The 26,681-nt window shown below is 38.8% G+C and overlaps 1 protein-coding gene across 1 annotated transcript; it reads left to right on the forward strand.

Annotated features, from left to right (window-relative positions):
* The first annotated feature begins 864 nt into the window (after nucleotides 1-864).
* On the forward strand, nucleotides 865-25,609 carry TTC33 (tetratricopeptide repeat domain 33). Its single transcript, XM_068990622.1, has 5 exons — nucleotides 865-983; nucleotides 3,901-4,131; nucleotides 20,309-20,390; nucleotides 22,046-22,177; nucleotides 25,155-25,609. The coding sequence occupies exons 2-5, from the start codon at nucleotides 3,911-3,913 to the stop codon at nucleotides 25,506-25,508; spliced, it is 789 nt and encodes a 262-aa protein (XP_068846723.1). The 5' UTR covers nucleotides 865-983; nucleotides 3,901-3,910; the 3' UTR covers nucleotides 25,509-25,609.
* Nucleotides 25,610-26,681: the final 1,072 nt, after the last annotated feature.

Genomic DNA, 26,681 nt, shown 5'->3' on the forward strand with positions numbered 1-26,681 from the left:
GAATGATCCAGTTGGAAACGTTACACCCTTGAGGTTGAGAAAACTTGGTTTACAAAACTGAAACCACAACACGGAGAACAATCTCAATTTTTCAGTTTCCTACACACTTCCCTGTGTTACACGTTCCCACTTTATTTTTCAAAACAGCTACTTTCGGGTCATAGTTCTTTCTTCTTTAGAGACGCTGCATCCAACTTTTTGGCCCCCTCGGCCGCCCTCCCCCGCCGACCCCTCCCCCCCAGTTGAGCTACGGCCCTCCCTGGTCCTCTCCCCACCCTCATATACTTTTATAGTTGGGTTTGCCTCTGTCCTCAGCACTTGGCTGATCTCAACTAGGTTGTAAATTCCTTCAGGGAGGGCCGCATATCAATGCTCTCGATTTCCCCCAAAGTCGTTTCCCGCCCTCTACCTGCTGACTGGATTGGCCTCGCGATACCACCAGCGAAGTCCTCTCCACGCGCACTCAGCCTGCGCAGACGCAGTTTCCCTCGCTCCTGAGCTGTGGGCACCAGCGCGCCGATGCTCTCGTCTGCCGCTAGAGGGCGCGCCCGGTCCGAGCGGCCCGGACTACCAGCCTCGGAGGGTAATAATGGGGTGAGGGTGGCCGCCGTGACTTCTGGGACTTGTAGTCCCAGGGAAAGGATTGCGGATGAAAGGCACTGAGTCGCCTCTTCCCAGCTCGCTGCTCCGGAAGGTTCGGACGCCCTAGTCGACCAACCCCCTATCTTGGAAGACCCGGCATCTACGGCAAGCGGGAAGGAGGTGGGCAGGATAGTTTCCGTTTCCGGTGGGTAAAGGGCAAGCGGAATGTAAACAGGGGACCCGGGGAGTGGCCTTCGGGTAACACAGGCTACGGGTCAGTGGTGCAAGTCGGCGGAAGTTGGGGGAAAACGAGGCTGGTGGGTCTTGGGGTGACGGGAGTAAGAAGCTTCAGAAGTCGGAGTTGAGGCCCACCTCGGGTGTGGCAGAGCTAGGACGCTAAGGTTGGTCTCTAGGGACCAGCAGTTTTGGGGTTCAGGCCCTTCCTGGTGCTCGCGCCCCTGGCGGGAGGAGCGGAAGGTAGCTGACTTTGCACCCCGGGGATGGGGCCCGTGTCTGGGGCGGGACTCTGAGCTCGCGGGTGACGTCCTGGGCAGCTCTTGTGAACTTCGCAGTTTTTTTGTGTATGTGTTTGTGTGTTCAAAATGAGGGGAAGTCGCTAGTACTGGTTTTTTTCTTGCGGTAACGTGTTTCGGGTAAATCGTTTCTTGCGGAATCCCTCACCTCCGAATACATCCATATACGCAGAAGGATGCTGTTTTGCTTCCTTGTTTGTGTTCTTCAGTTTCCTCGCCTTCGTTGCTTCACTTTCCGACGCAGTGAAGAGAAGCATTCTCTAGCTTGTGGCAGGGTAAATTGTCTGTGTTATTCTGGTTCCCACACTATGTTGGTTTCCCTGGTGGCTCAGTGGTGAAGAATCCGTCTGCAATGCAGGAGACCAGGGTTCGATCCCAGGGTCAGGAAGATCCCCTGGAGAAGGGAATGGCAACCCACTCCAGTATTTTGCCTAGAGAATCCCCATGGACAGAGGAGCCTGGCGGGCTGCAGTCTATGGGGTCGCAAAGAGTCGGACACGACTGAATGGCTAACACACACTGTTTCATCTCTCACATTGCCTATTTGGAAACTTGAAGCCAGAAAACTTAATCATCCTCATTCTTGTCACCTTTAGGGACAGTGGTAAATGCAAGGCTTCTTAACATGACTTATTCTAATATCTTGTGAGAGCTTTCTAACGATCCATTCTTATATTCTCTTTCTGTACTTCTGGACTTAGGTTCCATAGTAAACACACTTATATTTTAGGCTTTTTGTTGTTGTTCTTTCCCTATGTTACTTGCAGTAATCTTCAAACATAGGAAACTCATTCTCCCCTATTACCATGGGTCTGGGAAGAGGATTTGGCTTTGTCCTCATTCCCTAGTATAGTTTATAATCCATTACTCCTGCAGGCTTTTCTAAAAATCTCTGCTCATGTGGAAAGCGTGTGGTTTACTCCTATCAGCCTATCCATTCTTTTATGGTTTGCTTTGGGGTTGTGTTTTTTTGGCCTCCCTTCTCAGCAGGTGAGGTCCTAGTTCCCCAACTAGGGATAGATCCCATGCCCCCTGCAGTGGAAGCATGCAGTCCCAACCACTGGACCCCCAGGGAAGTCCCACACAGTACATTTCTTGATTGCTGTAGTTTATTGACACTTCATTAAGAACTTAGGCACATGACCCACAATTTCCTTACCTCTCCAAAATCTGCCATTGCCTTGGGCCTTTCCATGTTAGTGACCTCATAGCCACCCACACTTTCTTTTGATCTCTTTCATCCTAGCGGTTACTTCTACTTTATTTCAGTGTGCATTGGTGATGAAGAGCTTGGTATCTGCTGGAACTTACTATTTCATTACTTTCCATTATTACTCCCACGATGCCCATTCTTTGATAGTTGTGTGTAGACCTCTGGTCCATTGCTTTTCCTTGTCCCAATAGTTGATCAGTCAGTTGATACTCTCTTTGGGGTTGTAGGCTTCTTTAAGAATGGAATGAAAGCATAGAGACTCTTGTGCAGGGTACAAACATAAAAATTCATTTACAATTCCAAAGATTTCTCAGTATCTATAAACCTATCCATGTAACTAGCAAGAGTTCTTGATCCCTCAGTAAATCCCTTCTCGAAATAAATACTTGTTGAATTCTTCTAGGGTTTTCTTTAACTTTGTTCCATCAATTATGCTTGCTTACTCAGCGCTTATATTTTGTATTATTATTGCAGTTTTACAAAGCAGTTTAACATTTGTTATCATTCTGATTAACCATATAGTTCTGTGAATTAAATCATTTACCAATTTTGAATCTTTCAGAAACTTTTTATGATGGAAAATTTCAAACATATATGCTAAGAGAGAAGTACAAAGATTCCATATACTCGTCACCTAACTTGATCACTTACCAACTCATAGCAATCTTTTAATCTGTGTATCTTATATCACATTCATCATTACTTTGAAACAATTCCTAGATACTGTGTAATTTCATGTAAAATATATTAATATGTATTCCCAAAAGATGAGCATACTTTTTGTCAACATAATACTCTTATACCTGAAAAAGCAGGAATTTCTTAATATCATCAAATATGAAGGCATTGTTCTGATCCCCCCTATTATTTCATAAATTTTTCCTCCCCATTGGCTTGTTTGATTCTGTAACTAAACAAGATCCACACGTTGTGTTTGGTTTTGTCTCTTAATCTAGGGGGTACCTCCTAACTTTTCCTTTTTTCTTGAAGAAACCAGTTTTATTTTTCCTTAGTTTCTGTTCCTTGCTGTCTTGTCTCAGACATGTTATTTAGCATTCTCCTCTGTATCCCTTATTTCTTATAAACCGGTAGAGATATAAGGTGATGTAGTGTTAATTTTGGCAGGAATACTTCATGGCTGCTGTGTCACTTCCATCAGGAGATACGTATTGTGAACTTGTCTTTCTTTACCGTGTTGGGCTTCCCTGGTGGCTCAGGCAGTAAAGCATCTGCCTGCAATGCAGGAGACCTGGGTTCAATCCCTGAGTTAGGAAGATCCCCTGGAGAAGGAAATGGCTATCCACCCCAGTATTCTTGCCTGGAGAATCCCATGGACAGAGGAAACTGGCAGGCTGTAGTCCATGGGGTCACAGAGTCAGACATGATGAGTGACGAACACTTTCACTTTCACTTTAGGATGTTAGCAGCCATAAATGATTATTGCCTAGATCCACTATTTTAATTAGGGGCCAGAAAATGGTGACAGCCTTATCCTTTTATCCTTTCTTTACCTGTTTGTTGGAATACTTCTATAAAGGGCCAAGTATGAAATTTAAAGCTCTCTCTTTGTAGTTTTTCCAGAATGGCTTCCTTTGGATGGAAAAGGAAGATCGGTGAGAAGGTCTCAAAGGTCACATCCCAGCAGTTTGAAGCTGAAGCTGCTGATGAGAAAGATGCAGCCGGGAAAGATGAAGGCAGCTGGCTCCACGCTGTTAAACGGAGGAAAGAGAGTCTCCTTGAAGGCTGTGCCGAGAAAAGCAAACAGCTGAAGGATGAAGGAGCCACTCTGGCTGAAAATAAAAGGTATGTTTTTAGAGTTTTCTTTCAGAGGATGGCTTTGGTCTTTGGTAGGATGGAATGCTCTTCAGATCATCCGGAGATCTACAGTCAGGCCTGTGTGGCATTGACTGGTATATCCTTTGTGGTGCTGAAGCGTTTGAGACATTAAAAGTAGTAGTGCTAACAAGAAGCACTTTTAAAAAATTCTTTTGTTTCTTCTTTTTCTTTTTTTTTTGACTATTGGTAAGGATGATTATAAAAGATTGCTTGTTTATCATTTTTGTCTTAATTGAGTCAAAGTTGAGGAACCAGCCTTTTTGTTTCTAGGAATGTTATTTTGATTCTGGGAGTAATCTTATTGAATTTTAATGTAAAACATGAAGTAATGCTTAAACTATAAAATATTAGCACCTCAAATTGGAAGTGAAGGGAAGACAGTCAGTCAACGACAACTACCAGCTTCATGTCCTAATGTTAGATTGTGAATTTTCATTTGTAGTGTTTAGGCACAAAGATTTTTCTCTGGTAGGACTTCACAAGATTGGCTATTCTATCTTAGAAGAAAATCAACTATAAATTTTCCACATTTATGAAATCATTTTGAAAACATCCATAAAACATCTTTAGAAATTCCTGTAAATGCCTGTTAAAAGTTCATTAATTTTGTTGTTTTTATCTTTTTCTCTAGACCACACTAGTGTGTAGAAGGGAAGAGCTATTCAGTTATTGCCATGGGATCCCCTCCGAATTTCCTGTGGTAGATGAGAGATATCAACTTTGTGGATAAACAAATAGCTTTTTTTTTTTTCTTTCAAAACATTGAGTCATTTCACTGAAATCAGCTGGATAGGATGCTTTATTTTGAATGGAGGACACTGTGAGATAATTAAGTATTTTAGCTCTTTAGCATTTGTTTTTGGATTACTGTATACACAGCTTTGAAGGATCACTAAACAGAATTAAAGATATCTGTAGCTCTATGAGTCATCTGGCTACTCTAAGCCAAAAATAAATAGAAATAATGGTTTAAAAATATCTAAGAGAATATTCAACATGATTGAAAGTAATATGAGGAGTAGTAAATATAAGGAAGAATAGTAAAGTTAAGTTAAAAGAATAGAACTCAATCCTTGTTTTCCTATCAACTTCACTATCATTTTCGGTACATTTTAAGCCACAATGTCCTTCCTTGTGTTTTTGAAGACAGTTCTTGATGCAGCTTTGTCTTATGACTTATCTGAAAACCTGTTAGTTCCTGTGTTCTGATGTTTATCGTCTTGTCCTTCAGATCTCTACTCATAAGTCCTCTTCTCAGCACCCTGTACTTCCTTGTTTTCCATCACATCAGCTTTTTTTTTTTTAAAGAATTTTAAATGTCTATTTTGTGATTAGGTGAAAGGAATGCTAATCAAATAAACCTTACAAAAGATTGAAAAACTTCTTTACTCATGACTTATATTTCTAAATCTGTGTTTCAGAGAAAATCATTAAATTGACCTCTACAATGGTGAGAGATCACAAAGTGAATTAGTTGTTAGGGTGGCAGTTATTTCAAGGGCTGTAAGACTTATTGATGTACCAAGGTGTAGGAACAGTGTTAGACATTTATCGACGTACCAATTTCTTTAAAATGTTTTAAGAAATGTGTAACGTCATCATTAAAATCTAACATCAAATAGCCATTCATCCATTCATCCTTCTTTTAAAAAAACATTCAAAGATAGGTAATATATATTAATAAACTTTAAGGAGCTCAGCTTTTGATAAGATGCTGCTGCTGCTGCTGCTGAGTCGCTTGAGTCGTGTCCAACCTGTGCGACCCCGTAGAACACAGCCCACCACGCTCCCCCATCCCTGGGATTCTCCAGGCAAGAACACTGGAGTAGGTTGCTATTTCCTTCTCCGGTGGATGAAAGTGAAAAGTGTAAGTGAAGTCGCTCAGTCATGTCCGACTCTTAGCGACCCCATGGACTGCAGCCTACCAGGCTCCTCCATCCATGGGATTTTCTAGGCAAGAGTACTGGAGTGGGGTGCCATTGCCTTCTGCACAAGAATACAAATAATTAGAGTAGTGTGTGCAGTAAGACAGGTCCATACAAAATATTTTAGAATCACAGGAAATCAGAGCCACCAGTTCCACCTGTGTATATCAAGGAAGTTCTGACAGATAAATTCAATCTTCAGTTGGGTTTCAAAGGAGGAGTAGTATTTGCCAAACCAATAGTGGTGGGAAGTATTTCAAGAAAGTGGGAACAGAACATGGAAGTAGAAAGAGTCATGAAATTGTTTTACCTGTTTAGGAAAATTCTACCAAGTTGGTATTGCTGGAGCAGAGAAATACAAAAAAGTTTGCAGTAAACACTCCTGAAGAGAAAAAACTAGGTTGTGATCTCTTTCTATGCAACAGTAAGACCCTTTTCATTGTATTTTGTTAACAATGGTGAGAATTAATTTTATGACTTAAAGTAAGAGAAACCACAATCACATCAGCTTTTTAAATTTTCTTTTAGTATTTTTCTCTTTTTGAAGTTACATTTTTCACTTATTTAGTGCTTTATATTTCTTTGCCTTCTATAGAAATGTCAGCTCCAGGAATGTAGGAACTTTGTCTAAACAGACTTTTGTACTCTTAACTCTTGGAATAATTTGTGTCATTTACAAGGCCAGTCAGTAGATATTTACTGAATATTTGTAAGGCTGCTGTGTTATGTTTTATTGTGGCTAAATCGGTTTTTGTGGATTAATTACCATATGTTACATTGTACCTATAGAAATATATATTTTTAAACTCCAGATTGGAACACCATTCTGAGAACATGTTTCATTGCACATTCCAACCACAGAGGTCCTTTGGGAATAGAATTTTCCTGTCTTCCTCCTGCCTGAGAATATGACACTTGAGAATTATTGTTCTTTTTTGAGTCCAGTTCCTTTCCTCAAAAGCTGTGATGGTAAGGATTAAGTAACAAAATATGGAACAGCTTTGAACTTGGAATGAGTAATAATCCTAAGAGTGTAGAGAAGTAGGGGTGCCTCTGGAGGCCATTGCTAGAGAAAGGAGGGAGGGAAGGTTGATGGAAAGGAGGGAGCTCCTTCAGTTTCCTGGGATACATTGTTTTGCCTCCTTGAGATTTTTTTTACCCTGCAGGTTTTCTCATTTAGTTTTATTTAGCACTTAGACAGTTGTCTGAGTACATTGAATATGTATGATCAAGTGTGTTAATGTCTTTCTTCCTCCAAAGGAGGCAAAACTCTTGAGCATCACAGACTCTACCCTGTCTAGTTTACTTCATTAGTAACAAACGATTAGCTGCTCTTAGGAAAATGTGGTTTGCAACAGCATAGCTTTTAAATGTTGAAGTTCTACCTTGTAGTTCAGGATTCCTTCTGACAGAAAACTGGTTTACTTTTCTGCTGAAGCCTTAAATAATGTTAGTGCCTTATGCTTGTGTGTGCTCAGTCCCTCAGTCGGGCCCGACTCTTTGTGACCCCTCTGTCTATGGAGTTTTCCAGACAAGAATACTAGAGTGGGCTGCCATTTCCTACTCCAGGGGATCTTTCCAACTCGGGAATTGAACCTGCGTCTCTTGCGTCTCTTGCACTGGCAGGCAGATTCTTTACCACTGTGCCACCTGGGAAGCCCCCGGTGCCTTATAGAGACAGTTTAGTAAGTCTAGTGGTTATGAGCGTGGATTTTGAAGTCATTTTAATTCCATTCAGATTCTAGCTTTATCATTTTTACTGTAAAAATTTTGGGCAGATTATTAATCTTTTAAGTGTCAATTTATAGTTTCCTTATATGTAAAATGAAGGTGACATTTATCTCCTAAACTATTGGGGGATTAAAGAGCAAGTCCATGTATAAACACTTAGCATGCCACATAGCACCTAGTACTCACTAGTGAATATACTTTAGATAGTGTAAGATTTTATATGTGATTGATATATTTCATGAAGTATTAAATTTTTTTTTGACAATTACTTTGTTCAAGCATCTTTTTCTGGGATTAATATTAACCAAGACATACTGTAGACTTCCAGGGTGGTTCAGCAGTAAAGAATCTGCCTGCAATGCAGGAGATGTGGGTTCAGTCCTTGGGTCAGGAACGTCCCCTGGAGGAGAGCATGGTGACCCACTCCAGTATTCTTGCCTGGAAAATTCCATGGACAGAGGAGCCTGGTGGGCTACAAAAGTCGGAAATGACTTAGCACCCACACACTTGCACAGGACACACGAGTGCACGGGATGTGCATGCCTTTTTAAGAATCACAGTATGGGTTCAAACTTTTATATGCTGGCTTTTAAGGTTTCAGCCACTAGATGGTGATATTGAATTGTGTAGGTAAGTGGTCTCATTTTTCCTTGTATTAGTGTGTATGTTTGGAAAGCTAGAATATTTTGTAATTTGCCATGAATTTTGTCCCTTGTCTAGAAAAGCGTACTACCAAAGTGAACTTGAGGGTGACCTGGCTGTGTGAAACGCATTCAGTTGAGTGCCAGTCTGGCTGTATTTAATGACAGTGATCTTGCCTCTTATTCTGTGGAAGAAAATAGATGCAGTCAGTGTAGAATGCCTTTTATTTTCTCACCCCACTTCTTCCAGTCTGAGTGTGTCTACATCCAAGCCACTTGCTTTTACTGTGTTGTAATGAAGTGCTCCTGCTTTTATCAAAGGCCTATCTAATCCCTTTTTGCCTTATCAGGAATCTTGTTCCTAAAACCACCCTCATTTTTTAAAAAGGTTATTATTATTTTTTTTAATCTATTTAATGAATTTTTGTCTTCACCAGGTCTTAGTTATGGCATATGGGATCTTAGTTCCCTGACTAGAGTTTGAACCCAGGCGCCCTGCATTGGGAGCATGGAGTCTTAGCCACTAGACTACTAGGGTAGTCTCCCCTCCTTTTGTTTTGATAGCATCTGTTCTTCTCTCTCTCTTTTTTACCCTTTTAAAAATTGAACTACAGTTGAGGTATAATATTATATGAGTTATAGGTATACAATATAGTGATTCACAGTTTTTGACAGTAAAGAATTCACTTGCAATGTGGGAGATGTGGGTTCGATCCCTGGGTGGGGAAGGTCCCGTGGAGAAGGAAATGAAAACCCATGCCAGTATTCTTGGCCTGAAAAATTCTATGGACAGAGGAGCCTGAAGGGCTATCATCCATGGGGTCACAGAGTTGGACACGACTTAGCAACTACAACAAACAAACTGGAAGCGTGTTGTCTCTGCTGGTTGATGTGCCATTCCAGAACTAATCAGCCCCACTCACCCTCAGATCCCTGCCCTTGAGAAAGCTCACGATATTCTTTTTTTTTTTTGATAGTTTTTTTTTAATTGATGTGTAGTTGATTTACAGTTTTGTGTCAGTTTTAGGTGTACAGCAAAGTGATTCAGTTATATATATATATATATTTCAGATTATTTTTCATAATAGGTTATTACAACTCTTCTTATTACCATAAGGCCCCAGCAGATGCTGCTGTCAGCACAGACTAGAGAGCCGCCATGTGTGGTGCTGATAATGAAAAGACCATCACACCTTGATGCTGGCTTAGGTTGGGCCTTATGGGTGCTTTAGAGGGACAGGGTCACATACCCAGAAGTGTGAAAGGGTTAAAGCCTTGTGGGACTGACTTTGATCAATGGGAGGCAGGATATGGAAGGGAGACTGCAAATAAATTCTTTTTTCTCCATTCCCCACTGGACTGTTTCCAGTACAAAGTGGTTTCACACTGTGTCTGAAGAAGTTCTCCAAAGTTAACAATCATCTGTGTTTGTTTTTGAAGCTGTTGTCAGCATAACATATGCCTTGTGTTTATTCTCCCAAACTGCCTCACTTTTCTCTTTTTTCCTCACTCTTTCCTTGGATCCTATCTGCCACAAAGAGTTAGCCTGTAAGCTTAGGCTTCATATCATCAGGCTGTCATATCATCCTGGACCCCTTTCTCTTTTTTCACTCCTCTTAGCCAGTCCACGTTGAGATGATTTCACTTTTTCACGTATCTGGATCACTTTTCTCCCCACTTCTGTCTTCATTGCTGTCATCCTAGTCTAATTTATTGTCCTCTTACCTAGATTACTCTGGTAGTCTCCTAACAGGGCTCCCTGTGCTCATTCTTGCCCCCTTATAGTTCATTTTCCTCCGCTGGGCCCAACTGATGTTTTCAAAATGCAAAGCAATTCATGACTGTATTGCTTGGAAACTGTGTGGATTCCCCATCACTCATACAAGAAAATCGACACTCATAACTGGCTTACTAGTTTCATAATCATGGTTTCAGAGAACCTCTCTTACCTGTCAGTTCCCTTTCTTCCTCCTCCTATAGCCATGCTGGTTTTCTTTTCTTGCCTCAAAAAAAAAAAAAAAGAGTGTTTAAGCCTCGCTTGGCCTTTTCCTTTGTCTGGAATGAACTCCTCCAGATTTTCCATTGGCTGGCCGCTTTCTGTCACTCAGCTCTCAGCTCAGATGCCTTCCCAGAGAGACTTTTCCTCACCCCTGTCATAGCCCTCCGTGTGTTATCATGGTACTTAGCCATGTTTTAATTTATATTTGTTGTCTTTTTGTGCCGTCTTCCCACACACGTACATTCTAGAATGTAAACGCAAGAAGAATGGTCTTTTTATATTTTGTGGAATGCTGCACCTTCAGTACCTAGAATACTACCTGGCCCAGTAGTTTTCTGCTCTGGTGCTCGATAAATGCTTATTAAATGAATAAGCTGGTAACTATATAGCTCATTAAACTTGATGCTATAGCAAATTACGAATCTAATTGGGAGCAAAGTAGCTAAACCCTGTGACATTTCTATCTGGTAATAAGTGTGCTGATTGACTTGGCTTGGTCACCAGCTGTTCTTATACCTCATTGTCAGGTATTATCTTACCCAGCCCTTGGGCAGTCCCTGGAACTATTCACTCTGCTTCCTTCTTTGTGCTAGCTCAGTGGCATACTGTTAAGGTTGTCTTTAAACTGGCTGAATCAGCCTTTGGGCACTTATTAACCATAGTGACTTTAAACCAAGTTTTTATCTTTTAATGCTTCCTATCCAGCAGCTGCAGTAGGGCCATGTCTGTTCAATCTGTTCCAAACCAAAGTTGAATTAAGAGATATGCTGTAGAGCTTATGAGTGACCATTGATTTATTAGGTGCCAAGTTTCCTGTGATCCAAAAATGGAGAAGCTTGATGGTACCACCTTTTATTCATAGGCCAGGAAAGAGGAAGGGGAGAAATGAGAAAAAGCAAAGGGAGAAATGAGAAATGAGGGAGGGGAGGGAATTTGACAAGCTGATGGTAGTGAAGTAAATGCCCACCGGTTCCTGGCCCTCTTTAGCCAGTGGAAAGCAGCTCAGTTGTTCCTTTAAACCTATGTGTGCCTTTAGCAACAGTGCACATTTCATTTGGCAGTGCCTCTGCTAACAGTAGTGAAGTGAAAAAGTGAAGTCACTCAGTCGTGTCTGACTCTTTGCGACCCCATGGACTGTAGCCTACCATGCTCCTCCATCTGTGGTACTCTCCAGGCAAGAATACTGGAGTGGGTTGCCATTTCCTTCTCCAGGAGATCTTCCCAACCCAGGGATCGAACCCAGTCTCCCGCATTACAGGCAGCCGCTTTACCATCTGAGCCACCAGGGAAGCTAACAGTAGTGGCTGTTTTCCAAATCAAAGCAGTGCAGCTGGGGAAGAGGACATTTTTCTTTCTGCCTCAAATCTGTGTGGCTGTGTTTGCATGTGTGTGTTTTTGTATGCGTGGGCATGTTTGTGTGCCTGCCTTAATGAAAGGAGAAAACAGAACTAGTGATGATCAGTGTCATCTTAAACGTCTTGGTTTATTTTGTACTTTGGGACGACTTAAACTTTAGTGCATAAGCATCTTTTCGGGGGTGGGTGGGAAGAGCCATCCTGACTTTTTAGGAATAATGCTGTTGGCATTTTGGGCAGGACAGTCTCTTGTGCATGATTGCCCTTTGCTTTGCAGGCTGCTAATCCTTGATCCTCTTGCCACTAGTGTCTCCAAGTCTTAGTGACAACCAAAAAGTCCTCCATAAATGCCCTCCATGGGGTGATAATGCCCTTGCTTGAGTTAGCAAGAAAATAGGACTGAAAGTAAAACGGACATGTGACAGAGTTTAACAGTGGTTGGATCAAGTTGGGGCTTTCCAGGTGGCGCTTGTGGTAAAGACCCACCTGCCAGTGCAGGAGACATAGAGACACAGGTTTTTCCCCTGGTGGGAAGATCCCCTGGAGGGAAGACATGGCAACCCTCTCCAGTATTCTTGCCGAGAGAATCCAATGGACAGAGGAGCCTGTCAGGCTGCAGTCCATAGGGGTGCAAAGAGTTGGACAAGACTGAAGTGACTTGGCACGCACAGGCCAACTAGAGTAGGGGTTGGCACACCAAATCTGCTTTTATAAATAAGGTTTTATTGGGACACAAGCAGGTACTTTTCTTTGTGTATTGCCTGTGACTGATTTTGTGCTGCAGCAGCCTGAGTAGTTGTCAGAGACTGTGGCTCACAGAGCCTGGAATATTCACTGTATGGACCGTTACTACGCTGATCTTGGCCTCCAGACCCTGCCCCAAAGCTACAGTGGCTCTTGAAACCTCAGATATCCCAGAGTCTTAAGATACCCTACTTCTAATCTCTTGATTCTTTCTACCCATATTTCCATTCACCTGGTCTTGGGAATTTCTTGTAATTTCTTTACCTGGAATGGTGAGATGAAACAAAATAAGAATTAAGGTGTTCGCTACTTTTGTCTTAGGGTAGAATTTTTTTTTTTTACTTCTTTCCTTTTTTTTTTAATGTTTTGGAAACATGCTAGCTCCTGTTCCTTCTTGATATCTTCCATGCTTCTCTCTGCTGCTTTCCAAGACTTCTCTTGGAGAAGGAAAGGACAAATTAGGCAGAATCAGTGATATTAGCACCTTTTCTGTGCCCAGCCATGTTCTGGGTGTTGTAGAGAATATAAGCAAATGCACCCTTTGGTCCTTGAATTTATTAGTAAAGAGAAGATAAAAATACATGGAAGAATTAGAGAAAAATTAAATGAAAGCAACATTGGGGTCATCGGAGAAAGCATTGGTCATGTAGTTCTAAGAGCTCACCTCAAGTCCTGCTTTCTCATGTGTCTTTGGACTGCTTCTGTAACTACTCTCTGGTCAGTGGCCTCAGTAAAATGAGAACAAATAATGCCAGTCTTATAGGACTTGCTGAGCACTAAGTGAATTAACTTTCTAAGAAAATAATTCTGTGTTAAGTAATTGTATGGAAAGTGTTTGGTAAAACATAAAGTACTTAGAAGTGTGACTTTGTGGTCAATTAAATGGTACTCATGGTCTTCATGAGAAAAGAGGATTTTTACTTGGTCTCTGAGGACAGAGAGCCTTTGACTAGGTGAGGAGGGGGAGGAGCGGGAACCTCAGCGCGCACATTTGTACACTAAGGGTAGATGGGTGGGTAGAGACGAGGCAGAGATGTAGCTGAGGGACCTCTCTGGTGGTCCAGTGGTTAAGACTTTGCACTTCCACTGCAGGGGGTGTGGGTTTGATCCCTGGTCTGGGAAGATGCCACATGGCATGGCCAAAGTTAAAAAAAAAAAAAAAAGACACAACTGAGGGAAGCAGAGGTGTGGTGGCCAGTAGGAGAAAAAAGATTGGACAGATAGGCTAAGACTGGGAGAGATCAACTTGCTACTGTTAAATCCTATGGAATTTACTACTATACTATAAATTAGAAAATTATGAGTATAAGAATTATTAAGAAGGAATAATTTAACTTTGAAGAGAAAAATGATAGAACATAACCTACTTTCAAAGTTTTTCATATTGTGTCTATAATAACATTTGGAAATCTAAGAGAAAAGCTTATAATCACTCATAATATGCCACTGTTTTCGGGTGATGTAGTTAATGCTTTTAGAGATAATGTTAATATGATTAATAGTTAGTGTATAATAGCACCAAGGAGGAGAAAGAAATGGCAACCCACTCCAGTATTCTTGGCTAGAGAATCCCGTGGACAGAGGAGCCTGGTGGGCTGCCGTCTATGGGGTTGCACAGAGTCGGACACGACTGAAGCGACTTAGCAGCAGCAGCAGCAGCACCAAGGAACTAAATTTCTTCAATGATGTATATATTTTTTGCTAAAAATCATATAGATAATAGCTATAAATAATAAAAAATGGATGTTAAATTATAGTAAGCATTGTTGAGTGTCATGCAATCTTTTCTTCCATCATCTCATGAAACCTTTTGCAATGGTTTTCTGAGGTGTATCCTACATGGTCATGTGGATTTTATACCCTACTAAGTTGCTAGATTTAATTGCTAATCCTTTATTTAGGATTTTTACATTTATCTTATGAACTGAAAATTCTTCACTGATCACTGGGATTAATTTTTCAAATAATGTATTTTCCTTAGCCCAGAAGTTTGGTTTATTTTCATTGCTAGGTTTTCCAAATACAGGCTTCCCTGGGGGCTTAGATGATAAAGAATCTGCCTGCAATGCAGGAGACCTGGATTCAGTCCTTGGATCAGGAATATCCATCCCCTGGAGAAGGGAATGTCTACCCACTCCAGTATTCTTGCCTGAAGAATTCCATGGAAAGAGGAGCCTGGCAGGCCACAGTCCACGAGGTTGCAAAGAGTCAGACGTGGCACTGAAATTCAGTAGCACTGTTTTTTTGTTTTTGGTCATTAGGATTCTTAAGACTACATTTCTAATTATGCCATTTACAGTTTTGAATTAGGCAGTGGCTGATATTTTCTGGTCAGGCCCCTTCCATAGAGTTCCAGTTCATCCTGTGTTAGCTGCTACAGCTGCATATACTTTGGTGAGCAAAATACCTATTACACTGTCTACATAAAGCTTTTAGTTTAAATACGGAAATAAATGTAAAGTTTCAAATAGGTTTTTTAAAAAGTTATTTATTTATTTTTGGCTGGATGAGCTTTTCTCTAGTTGCATCAAGCAGAGGCTACTCTAGTTGCTGTGCATGGACTTCTCATTGAGGTGGCTTCTGTTACTGCGGATCACAGGCAGGTTCTAGAGAACAGCCTTGATAGTTGTGGCACGCAGACTTAAATGCTCCAAGGCATGTGAGATCTTCCAGATCAGGGATCGAATTCTTGTCTCCTGCTTTGGTAGGCGGATTCTTTACTAATGAGGCATCCGGGAAGCACCCCTCAAATAGTTTTACAAAGACACGGTGAGCCAGTATTCAGCATAAGGCTTCTCTAAGAAAGCAAGAAGACAAATGATTGAGTTCATCCAGGTGAAGAGTTACTGTTTATTGTTTTGCCTTTATTATGATTCTATCATATTTATCATTTAAGTATGCTACTGCTGCTAAGTCGCTTCAGTCATGACCAACTCTGTGCGACCCCAGAGATGGCAGCCCACCAGACACCCCGTCCCTGGGATTCTCCAGGCAAGAACATTGGAGTGGGTTGCCATTTCCTTCTCCAATGCATGAAAGTGAAAAGTGAAAGAGAAGTCGCTCAGTCATGTCTGACTCTTAGCGACCCCATAGACTGCAGCCTACCAGGCTCCTTTGCCCATGGAATTTTCCAGGCAAGATTACTGGAGTGGGTTGTCATTGCCTTCTCCATCATTTAAGTATAGAAACTTGCTATAGTCCAGCCCATTTATTTGTGAATGTTTTTGTTGGATCCAAATTATACTGGAGTTAATTGCCAGTGAATCTTACTTTGTGACATGTATGTATAAGCTAAATGAATGGAATAATAGAGATAGTAAAATATTTTAAGTGATTTTTGTATCTGAAGTAAAAAATTGATATTAAAGAAATAGTCTTATATTAAAATTATGACTTTTTAGAAGTTTTTCAGAAAATTATCATTGTCTAATGTCACAAGGGGTAGAATAGAGCAACTGTGTTCAATACAATAACTAAGAAATGTCCTTTACTAATTAGAAGTTACATGCTTTTGAAAATGATCTTTATTCAGTGTGTTTGCACCTCCAAGTAATTTCAGAGCTCTTTCCTGTTTCCAGAGTGAATTGATCCTTTATAAATTGTTAGTTCTTGTCTATAATAGATTAGAAACTTTTAAAGACCTTTTTCTTTTTTTGTGTAAGTAGATAGTTTAAATTATTACTGAAAGTAGACTTTATGACTTAATTCTTGTCCACATAGGTTCAATAAAGAATGGTGACTAAAATTCAGAGCAGTTTAGTATTGGATTGGCCAACCCATTTGGGTTTTCCCATGAGATTTTATGGGAAAAAAAGGAAGGAACTTTTTGGCCAACCCAGCGTTTCTAATATTTTTTTAATTTTTGAAATTTGTTTTTAACTTAATTTAATTTTACTTTAGTTTATTTATTTTTGGCCGCGCTAGGTCTTTGTTGCTGCAAGCGGGCCTTCTCTAGTTGCAGTGAGTAGAGGCGGTTCTTGAGTGGTGTGCCTTGCATTGCGGGGGGCTTCTCTCCCTGCAGAGCGTAGACTTCAGGGTGTGTGGGCTCAGGAGCTGCAGCTCGTTCAGAGCATGAGGCCTTAGAGCGCAGGCCCAGTAGCTGTGGTGCGAGGGCTTAGTTCTCTGAGGCTGTGGCTCTTCCTGGACCAGGGCTCAAATCTGTGTCGCCTGCATTGGCAGGTGGATTCTCAACCACTGGACCACCAGGAAAGTCCCTCAGTATTTCTTTTTAAAGTACATTTATATTGTATCTCTATACAGTATAAATATACTATAGTCTGAGCATCATCTCAGTACTGCTTCCTGTTCCAAATCCCCTCTCCTTCAGTATGACTGTCTTGAGAGAATATGCAGTTAGGAAGTATACTTTTTCTCTTCCATTGTTTTTACTCCTTTTTTTTTCTTTCTCTCTGAGCCTTTCTGAAGTTTCGGGAAGTTAGGTTCCCTTACTATGAGTGCTCATTATATGGAACTATACATTATTTTTTCCTTGGTGTCTTCAGAATGTTATTCTAAATTCTAAACAGAAAAACTCAAAATAATTTATGGAATTTTTTTGTTTTGGTTTAGTGTATTGAGCATTACCTAAAACTTGAAACCTGATCTACCTGCATTGGAAATCACACAAGTTTCAGTCAAATCTGTCTAAAGCTGCTTTTAACATCTTTATAATTTCTCTGTAAAAGCTCTCCCCAAATCAAGGAAGCAAACTCTAATTTCAAAAATTATATACTTAACAGTGGTAAGCCACTTCTGATAAACTAAGCTGGAAAAGTTACTTCTATCATTAAGCATTTGGGGAAAACAATGATTATAAATATTAGGAACACAATATAAAATAAGGTGAAAACTTTAATGTTCTCGATAATATAGTTTTTATAAGGAAATAAAGTGATGAATCCTGCATTAGCTACTGATTTACTAAAATGTGTCTGTATAGGAGGGACTTCCCAGGTGGCGCTAGTGGTAAAGAATCCGCCTGCCAATGCAAGAGTCACAAAAGGTGCGGGTTTGACCCCTGGTTGGGAAGATCCCCTGGAGAAGGAAATGGCACCCCACTCCAGTATTCTTGCCTGGAAAATTCTGTGGGCAGAGGAGCTTGGAGGGCGAGGTCCATGGGGCTGCAAAGAGTCAGACATGACTAAACACATGAAGCACAGAGCTGTATAGGAATAGCTTTTATATTTGTTTTGGTATTTCCACATGAGCACATAAAATTGTATGATAGAAATCTACCATAATTTTAGTGAAAAGTAATTACCATTTGTTTTTAGTGACATTTTATTTGACATTGACAAAATGCTGTAACATTGCTTCTTAAATACAGTCTTCATTCATAGATTCGGTATTTGTGAGCTCACTTAATCATTTTAAATATATTTGTAAGCCCGAAATCAGTTTCCAGGTACTTTCCCAGCTGAGTTCTCAGCTGAGTCAAAAGACTCCTTCTGCCTTTGTGTTTTAGCTCTCACAGTGAAAATATGCATCCTCTCTGTGGTCTCTTTCGTGTTATGTTTTCCACATTTTTTGCTTTTTTCTTGGTGATTTTGCTGTTTTAAAAGGCCCCCAAGTGTAGTGCAGAGGTGCTTTGTAGTGTTCGTTGTTAAGTGCAAGAAGGCTGTGATGTGCCTTACAGAGAAAATATGCAGGCGGAGGCAGGGGGCACAGAGCATTGTGGAGGCTCATCAAAAAAATGACGTGAACAGTGGTCTGTCCTCAGATCAGTAGTAGTTCCTAAAATCGAGTGGTCTTTCTCCCAGAGTTAAACACAGTCTTCAAACAGATAGCTTCTCAGAGCTCAGCAGGGGACCCTATAAGTATAGGAGATATTAATAGTAGTTCTGATCATCATTTCTGCATATTCAGAAATATGGTTTGCCTGGAAACAAAGACTGCCAGCCATTGTGGGGTGAATCTTCAGCTTATGCTTGTATGTAGACTGCTGCTACAAAGTAATAGTAGCCATTGATAACAACCCACATGGCAGTTAAGGCAGACTTTCTAAAGTTCCCTGCCACACTGTCCACCCTCACCCCTGCTGCTGAGCATGGAGCTGGCTATGTGGCAGATATAGTCTAGGATTTGCCACACTGGCATGAGACCTTGGAAATGGTATTGCCATTTGTATTATTTACTAGTAAAGGGATGCTATAGCATGGTGAAAACAGAGAATGTACTTTTTTAATGTTATTTAACTTTGTATTTTCTACCTAATTCTGCCTTTAGTTTTCTTCTCCCTGCTTAAATCAGTGCAAGTCAGCCCACATTTTTGGTTGTTATGGTTGGCCTGGATCTTCACATAGTAGGTAGGAAATTATGTGCAAGCATACGTAGAGGAAATGAAGGGTAGCTGGAAGTGATTCAGGAGAAGACAGCACGGGATAGGGCTTAATATACCAAGAGAGAGATTATCAGTGGTTCACAATCGTCGTTTTTATTAGTATAACCTAAGGAACTTTTTAAAAATACAAATGCCTGGGCCCTACTCCAGAAACTTCTCATTGATCTGAGGCAGGGACATGTGTGTGTGTGTGTGTGTGTGTGTGTGCGTGCGCACGCATTTTGTGTGTGTGTGTGCATTTTTTTTTGTGTGTGTGTGCGCGTGCGTGCATTTTTTTCTCCTCCACAACCTCCCTAGATTACCCACCATCCACCACCAAAACTGGTGGATTATATATTTTCTCTTTAGCTCTAGAAGAAAGGATGAGTAGCATTGATGGAAAGGTACAGAAAGTTTCAGCTTGTTATAATGAAGAATATTCTGGTAATTTGAACTTTGTCCTCCTAGAAATACTAAAGTATACATGAGTTAACTGCTTGGGAACAATGATGTGAGGATGACTGCTTTGGATAATGTGTAGGGCTTATCTTTCCTTAATTTTATTTAAAAAAGAAAGTGCTGCTGTATTTCTGCAGATTTATAAAATTCGAAGATAATTGTTTTACAGTATTGTATTGGTTTCTGCTGTACAACAGTGTAAATCAGCCATAAGGATATATGTATATACATATGCTTCTGCAGATTTAGTATGGAGTATGCTAAGATCAGTTTGGGGCATATTGAGTCTGAGGTGTCTGTAGGAAATCTAGGTGGAGATGTTGACTCAGAAGAGAGTCATGACTGGGAGAACATCAGTGAAAAGACGATGGTGGAAATCACTGTCTCCGTACTGGTTTTCATTCATATGACCCGTATCTTATAAACTTACTGTATACTGATAGTGATAAATAAAACACGATCCCTGGACTCATGGAGCTTATAGACAGAGAAACTAAATACTGAAGAATGTTTACAAAATGACCTGGCAGCATCTTAAATTGTCATCTCTGTCAGCTAGATTGCTGCAGTAGGGTCAGGGGTTGCAACTGGATTATAAATTATTGGGAGAAGTCCTTTGTAATCCATTTGAAATGAGTGACAGCATATGCAGACACTGAGATTGGAGAAAAAAAGAAATTCTGTGGTGCTTTCTTAGCCCAGAAAATATATTTTCAGGGAAAATTTCCAGTCTTTTTTAATTTATATTTTGCTTTTGCTGCCCTTTTTTTTTAAAAAAATATTTTGTCATTTGCTGTCCTTTCCCTTCATCTCTTAAATTTTTCTGCTTTTGTAACATCATCATTATCAGTTATTGAATGGAGAGATTTCTTGGTAAACAGTTATTTCTTATTTTCTGACTTTTAAATTTGGTCTTGTATTCTCAAAGACTTACTGAAAATAGAATACTAATGTAACTTTGACAACTATAGATACCGAGAGGCCATTCAGAAGTGGGATGAAGCACTACAGTTAACCCCAAATGATGCTACCCTGTATGAGATGAAATCACAGGTAATGGTTATGAAGAATTTCCCTTTCATTGTGAAATTGCACTGTTTGTGATGTGAGCAGTGATGAGCCAAAAGAAGATTTCCTCCCATTTGCTTTTGTTAAATATAATTTGTTTATTTGGGAAAAACATATGTCACCTTATTATTTATGGCTCTTTCCTCATGCATCAAAGTAGAAATTTGTTTACCTTAATAGTGAAACTAATTTTTATTTCAACATAACTATGCTTAAGATATGAGTGATGGGTATCTTTTAAAAAGTTATGGTGGTCTCTTAAATAGATGAAATGTGTTAGCTTTCCTTGGAAATTAATTGTAGTGGACTTGACAGTAACTCAGTCTCTTCAGAATGAGGATGAATTGGATTCTGGATGAAGTTATTTCTCTTAGAACAGCCTGGTCCATAGCAAAAGGTCAGAAGAGACTCAGTTTATTAATAGTGTAAAAATAACATTTGTACTTATAAATACATTTTTAATGTTTTGTGGGAAAGTTCATAAAGAAAACCTCTGGAGTACTTCTATTGGATTATTCAGGAGACTTTTAAAATCTCAGACCGAGCACTAACATACTTCTGGCACGGAATAGCTGCACTTCAGCCTGATCTGCCCACCTAGCATATCTTTCAGATGATGATCCAAAACATAGGGCACATCCTTTTCCAGATCTGATTTTAATTTATCCAGGAAAAACCCAAATAAGTTATTTTCTACTGACCTTCATTTGGATAAGCCTTTAGTTTTTAATCTTAAATATGTATATATTAAAGGTAGGATTTGTGGCAAGCTGTATGAAATGAGTCATTTTATTTGGAACCTGATAATGGTAGTGTCGTAAATCTTGTGAAATGCAAATGGTCAAAATTTTATAGATAGAAGCGAGCACTTCCCCATAAATTGAAGTAGAGGTTATGGAACGCCTTGATTTTTCTGGTGTGTATGATTTGGAGAACCTAATTATGGTCAGGCTGGTGGTGTGTTTAAATGATTTTTATAGCAGGAAGATGTACATGTGGGACAAGATGGGTGGTTGAACCAAAATTTATATTTACCTAGTTTGACAGAAGGACCTGGGGTTCCCTAAAAAACACATTGTAGGTTGAGTAAATAGATGGGGAGTTGGAGTTCAAATAGCTGTGAGCCATCATGGCCAGAATATGGCTCTCTGGTTTAGTTGGGGCTTTCCAGGTGGCACTATTGTTAAAGAACATGCCTGCGAATGCAGGAGACATAAGAGACATGGGTTTGATCCCTGGGTTGGAAAGAACCCCGAAAGGAGGAAGTGGCAACCCTCTCCAGTATTCTTGCCTGGAGAATTTCATGGACAGAGAAGCCTGGTGGGCTGTAGTCCATAGGGTTGCAAAGAGTTGGACATAACTGAAGCAGTTTAACATGTATGCATGCAGTAGGGTTCAACAGTTGCAAAGAGAATATATTTTTCATAATTATTTCAGGAATAGGAAGAATATAACTTTTAACCCTGAGTAGCAGAGGAGGGGGTTAAAACCACTTAAATGTTATATTTTCCAGACTAAAAATATATTTTCAAAAATGGAGAGTTGTTTACATATGATTGTTTACATTTTTTTTTTCTGGCTAGTTTTTAGTTTGCTGATTTATGAATGTTACTGATGGGTTTCTTCTTTTTGGGCCATAGGTCCTAATGTCTCTTCATGAAATGTTCCCAGCAGTTCATGCCGCAGAAATGGCTGTCCAGAGAAATCCACATTCATGGGAATCTTGGCAGACTTTGGGGCGTGCTCAGCTTGGATTAGGAGAGATAGTCTTGGTAAGGAAGTCAGATTATTACAGTGATGACATTTTATTTTGACATGCTTTTGATCAGTTGAACCAAAAAGTAAATAGTCATTTATCAAATCTACACAAAAGGTAAATAGCAAATAACCTTTTAAAGGTATTAACCCATAAACACTGCTCACTTATTACTGAACATCTTTTTTCCATTAGAAACGTCAATTACAATATATCAGGATCAGAATGTTTTTCAGGTATTTGGCATCATGGGAATTAAAAAAAATAATAAATGTTGGCATTTGGTAAACCTTATTTAAATATAAAATAACTTTTAGATTAGTTCATTGCATCACTCAGTTTACCCCCATTATAAAGTGATATCAGTAGCACTTTGGAGACAAAACCACTAAGAGATTGTGTTGAAGAAGGAAGAAGGTAGAATACAGAAGAATAATGGTGATAATGATAAATACTTCACACTGAAAAGTTGCTCAGCTTGGTGAGCAGAGAAATGGAAAAGGGTTGAAATTGAAGTATTCATTGTGTAAAGTTTACTAGAAACTGGTACTTAATGTTCTCACCTTATCTGGACTATACCTTGTATGTAGCAAAGGCTCAGTAGGTCAGAGTTGGCTGTGAGCATTGTCTTCTTTTCATTTTTGTTTCGACTGAACTATATATACCTAACAGCTAATTCCCTAACAGGTGTTTGCAAATCTAATATAGTGGTGCCAGATTTCCTCTGTGTCATCAAGTAAATTAAAATTTTTCATACTTTTTTTAGACTTTTATAGTTGAAAACAAAACAAGCAAAAAATCCCAGAGAAGTTACTTCTAAAATTCTTGGTAAATCTTGAGTTTAACATTACTAGTAATGGTTTTAGTAAGTTGTGGATAACTTAAATTTTTCTGGTACTCTTGTAAATATATGATTATTTCTAATTACCAAATAGGGTATTTATCAAATTCTCAAAGATCATATAGACTCTTGATGAGAAAAGGATTGAAATAATTTCAGAATTATAGTCTGAAGGAAGATTCATAGCGATGGAAACAAGTTTAACCAGAGATTGTTTTTTTCCTTGCCATTTGACATAGTCATCTTTTCTCTCTCTTGTCTGAAGACGTAAATCATATCACAGTTGGAAAAAGAAATTCAAGGAATTTAGTTTTCTAACAGGTTAATTGCAAAACAAACAAGTCTAGCTTATAATACATTTTACCCATTTCTCTTTTAATAAAATCTTAGAAATCATTATCTGTTTTACATATAAGTGTTTAGAGTAGTGGAGAAAATCTCTAGGACGTATAGCAAAGATTGTCCTATAAAGAAAGAAAATAAAGTGCAAATGAAACAACAGAGCCATTTTGAATCAGCTAATGAAAGTAAAATTATTCAGTATTTTAAGTTTTCAAAATGAGAGTACCAGTGGTTTAACTGTTACTTTTTTCCCCTTGGTAAATTTCTTTCTTATTTATATTGTGAAATTATTGGAGGAATCAAAACTGTTTTTTTCCCCCCATTTAGGATGATTTTAGGTCTCTATTTGAAAAAAATCTAAATTTTTGATTTTTAGGTAAACTTAAGCTGTTATATTGAAACACTGGAATAGAAAAAATAACTTTATTCATTGTCATAATGAAGGGAATACTGTAAAAAATATATTGAAAACAAGCTAAAAATTTTAACATCTAACAGTTCTTAATATATCCATATGGACAAAAACGTAAGAAAATACGTAAGTAAATTAAACAGACAGTAAGTTAAAAGTCAACAGTTGGATATATATCTGTGAGTAATATTTAGATTTTTATGTGGAGCTGAGTGTGTATGTTAGAAAATGGTCACAGGCTTACTTTGTTTTTCATTTTCTAATTCTTTGAGGTGTAAAGTTAGGTTGTTGCTTGAGATCTTTTCTGTTTTAAGCATAACATTTATCACTATAAACTTAAAGTTTAGTTTTGCTTTTGCAGATATACCATCCTATAGTGTCAGGATGTTATAGTTTCATTTTCATTTCAAGATACATTTTAATTTCTCTTTTGAGTTCTTCTTTGACTCACTGGTTGTTCAAGAGTGTGCTACTTAATTTCCATGTATTTGTGAGTTTTTCCAGTTCTATTGATTTCTAGCTTTATTTCATTCTCTTGTAGTTCAGAAAAGACACTTGGTATGTCTTCTTAAATTTAAGACTTGTTTTGTGACCTGAGATGTGATCTCCCTGGAAAACGTTCTGTGTGTTCTTGAGAATAATGTGTATTCTGCTGCTGTTGGACGAGTCTTTTTATATTTGCCTGTTACGTCCCTTTGGTCTGTAGTGTTGTTCAGGTCTTCTGTTTCCTTATTGATCTTATGTTGGAATGTTCTATCCATTATTGAAAGTAGGACATTGAAGTCTCCTGCTAATACTTTATTGCTATATGTTTCTCCCTTCAGTTCTGTCAGTGTTTACTTTATATTCTTAAATGTTCTGATGTTGGGTATGTATATATTTATAATTATTATATTTTTCTGGTGAATTGATTCTTTTATCATTATATATAATGTTCTTCTTTACCCTCTTGGGACACTTAAGATATGTTATCATTATTATGATCTAAACTTTTGGCTTCAAAGACAGGCATTCCTAATGCCTTTCTGATCATGAGCTGGCCCAAGAAATCCCCAGATTTACATGTTTGCTGATTTCCAGAAGCTGAACAATGCATTTGACTTGTTTTGACCCATCATATCAATACCTCTATTTTAGTGGACTTTTTGGTCGTTATCAACAGTTTTGTCAGCTACTTTCTTTTATACTTTTTGACTCTTTTTTTTTTTAACCATAACCATCATTCCAGTACATTTACTGTTTTTTAAAACCATAACCATGATATCCAGCACAGCTCTAACTTCCATCTTTACATTGTAATACAGTGAGAAAAAGGGAGAGAGAGACATAATGTGGATTATATTAAATACATTCCTTGTTAAAACTAAGCAAAGAAGTCTGACCTTTTCTCCCCTGTAGGCAATTCGAAGTTTTCAAGTAGCCCTTCACATCTATCCAATGAACCCTGAGATATGGAAAGAAGACCTTTCTTGGGCAAGAACACTCCAGGAACAGCAGAAAGTAGCAGAGAGGATTAAAAAGAGTGAAGTACCAGCAGAAGTAACACATTTCTCACCGAAGTCAATTCCTGACTATGACTTTGAAAGTGATGAGATTGTTGCTGTTTGTGCAGCTATTGCTGAAAAACAGAAGACAGTTGCAGCAAATAAAACAATGGTTATTGTGTCAGCTTCTGGGACTGTAGAGACTGTGACCGAGAAGGAAGATGGTGCTGTACCACCGGATGGCTCTGTTTTTATCAAAGCCCGATGAAGCTTAGTAAGAGTCATTTGAACCCATCTTTGATTACCACTTAACTTTTAGGCGTGGGGGCATTTAGTCTGGAGAAACAGGGTAAAATTCCTGCTTGTTAAATAGTTTTTCAGATGAGGCATATAAAACTTAAGTGAAAGAATTATTGTATAGTTTTTGGACTGTGCTTTGATGCGTGCTTTCAGCTCAAGATTAAAATTCTGAGTACATGGTTTTTTGATTAAGAAGCTTAATTTAATCCAAATATATAAGTGAATGCATTTTCAAGATAGAACTTGAAAAGTAAGTTCTCAAATAGTGAATAACTTGATGGCCGGTGTTATTAAAATATTGACTTGTTGATTTTTGTTTAAAGGAAGTAGGCTTCTTTCCCTGCTGGAAATACACTGCTCTTCCTATTCACTCTTCTTTTTCTCTTGTTTCATTAGAGTAAGTCTGTCACAAAGCTTGAATCTTTTTGATACTCATTTTGATTCAGAGTTGTCATTTGGTCCTATGTAGGATCTTGAAAGTTTGAAAATGCATGCAAATGTGTACGCTGAACATTTTCTGAAGTTTCTCTTAATTTTGATTTGTGCTTTTAACTTTATAATTAATATAACAATGATAGTTGCCACTTTCAGTATTTTTTAGCTGTGTGAGATGCTGACAAATGTCAGAATCATGGTTTATTTTTTAAATTATTAAGGCAGATAGAGTAGTCCTTAGGACCAAATGAGTCATTTTAAAGATGTGCATTTTAAAAAAATCAGTGGCTCTTATAGATACATCATACCAAATTGCACTACTGTTTTCCCCGTCAAAAGTAGTATTTTCTTTTCCTTATTTTTAAATGATTAAAAACAACTTATTTCTTGCTGTAATTTCCTAGCTGATGGTTTAGAACTCCTTTTCTAGTTAACTTTTATGGAACTGCTCAGTGAAATGAGAAACAATCACACTTTTAAATGACTCGATTATACTTTTCTAAAAATTGAGGAGGAAAAATAGATATGTTATTGAAGTAAAGGAGTAAATAACTTTTGGTGCAACATACACAGAAACTGAAGTGTGATTTACAGTTTAATCCCATGAGTAGAAAGGATATATTAAAGGATATATTTCATTGAAAGGTCACCATCACATCCACAAATCAATACTGACATTGCTAATGTTAATTATTATTTTAGTACA

Source organism: Capricornis sumatraensis, chromosome 18, assembly GCF_032405125.1.
Source record: "Capricornis sumatraensis isolate serow.1 chromosome 18, serow.2, whole genome shotgun sequence".
Classification (NCBI taxonomy): domain Eukaryota; kingdom Metazoa; phylum Chordata; class Mammalia; order Artiodactyla; family Bovidae; genus Capricornis; species Capricornis sumatraensis.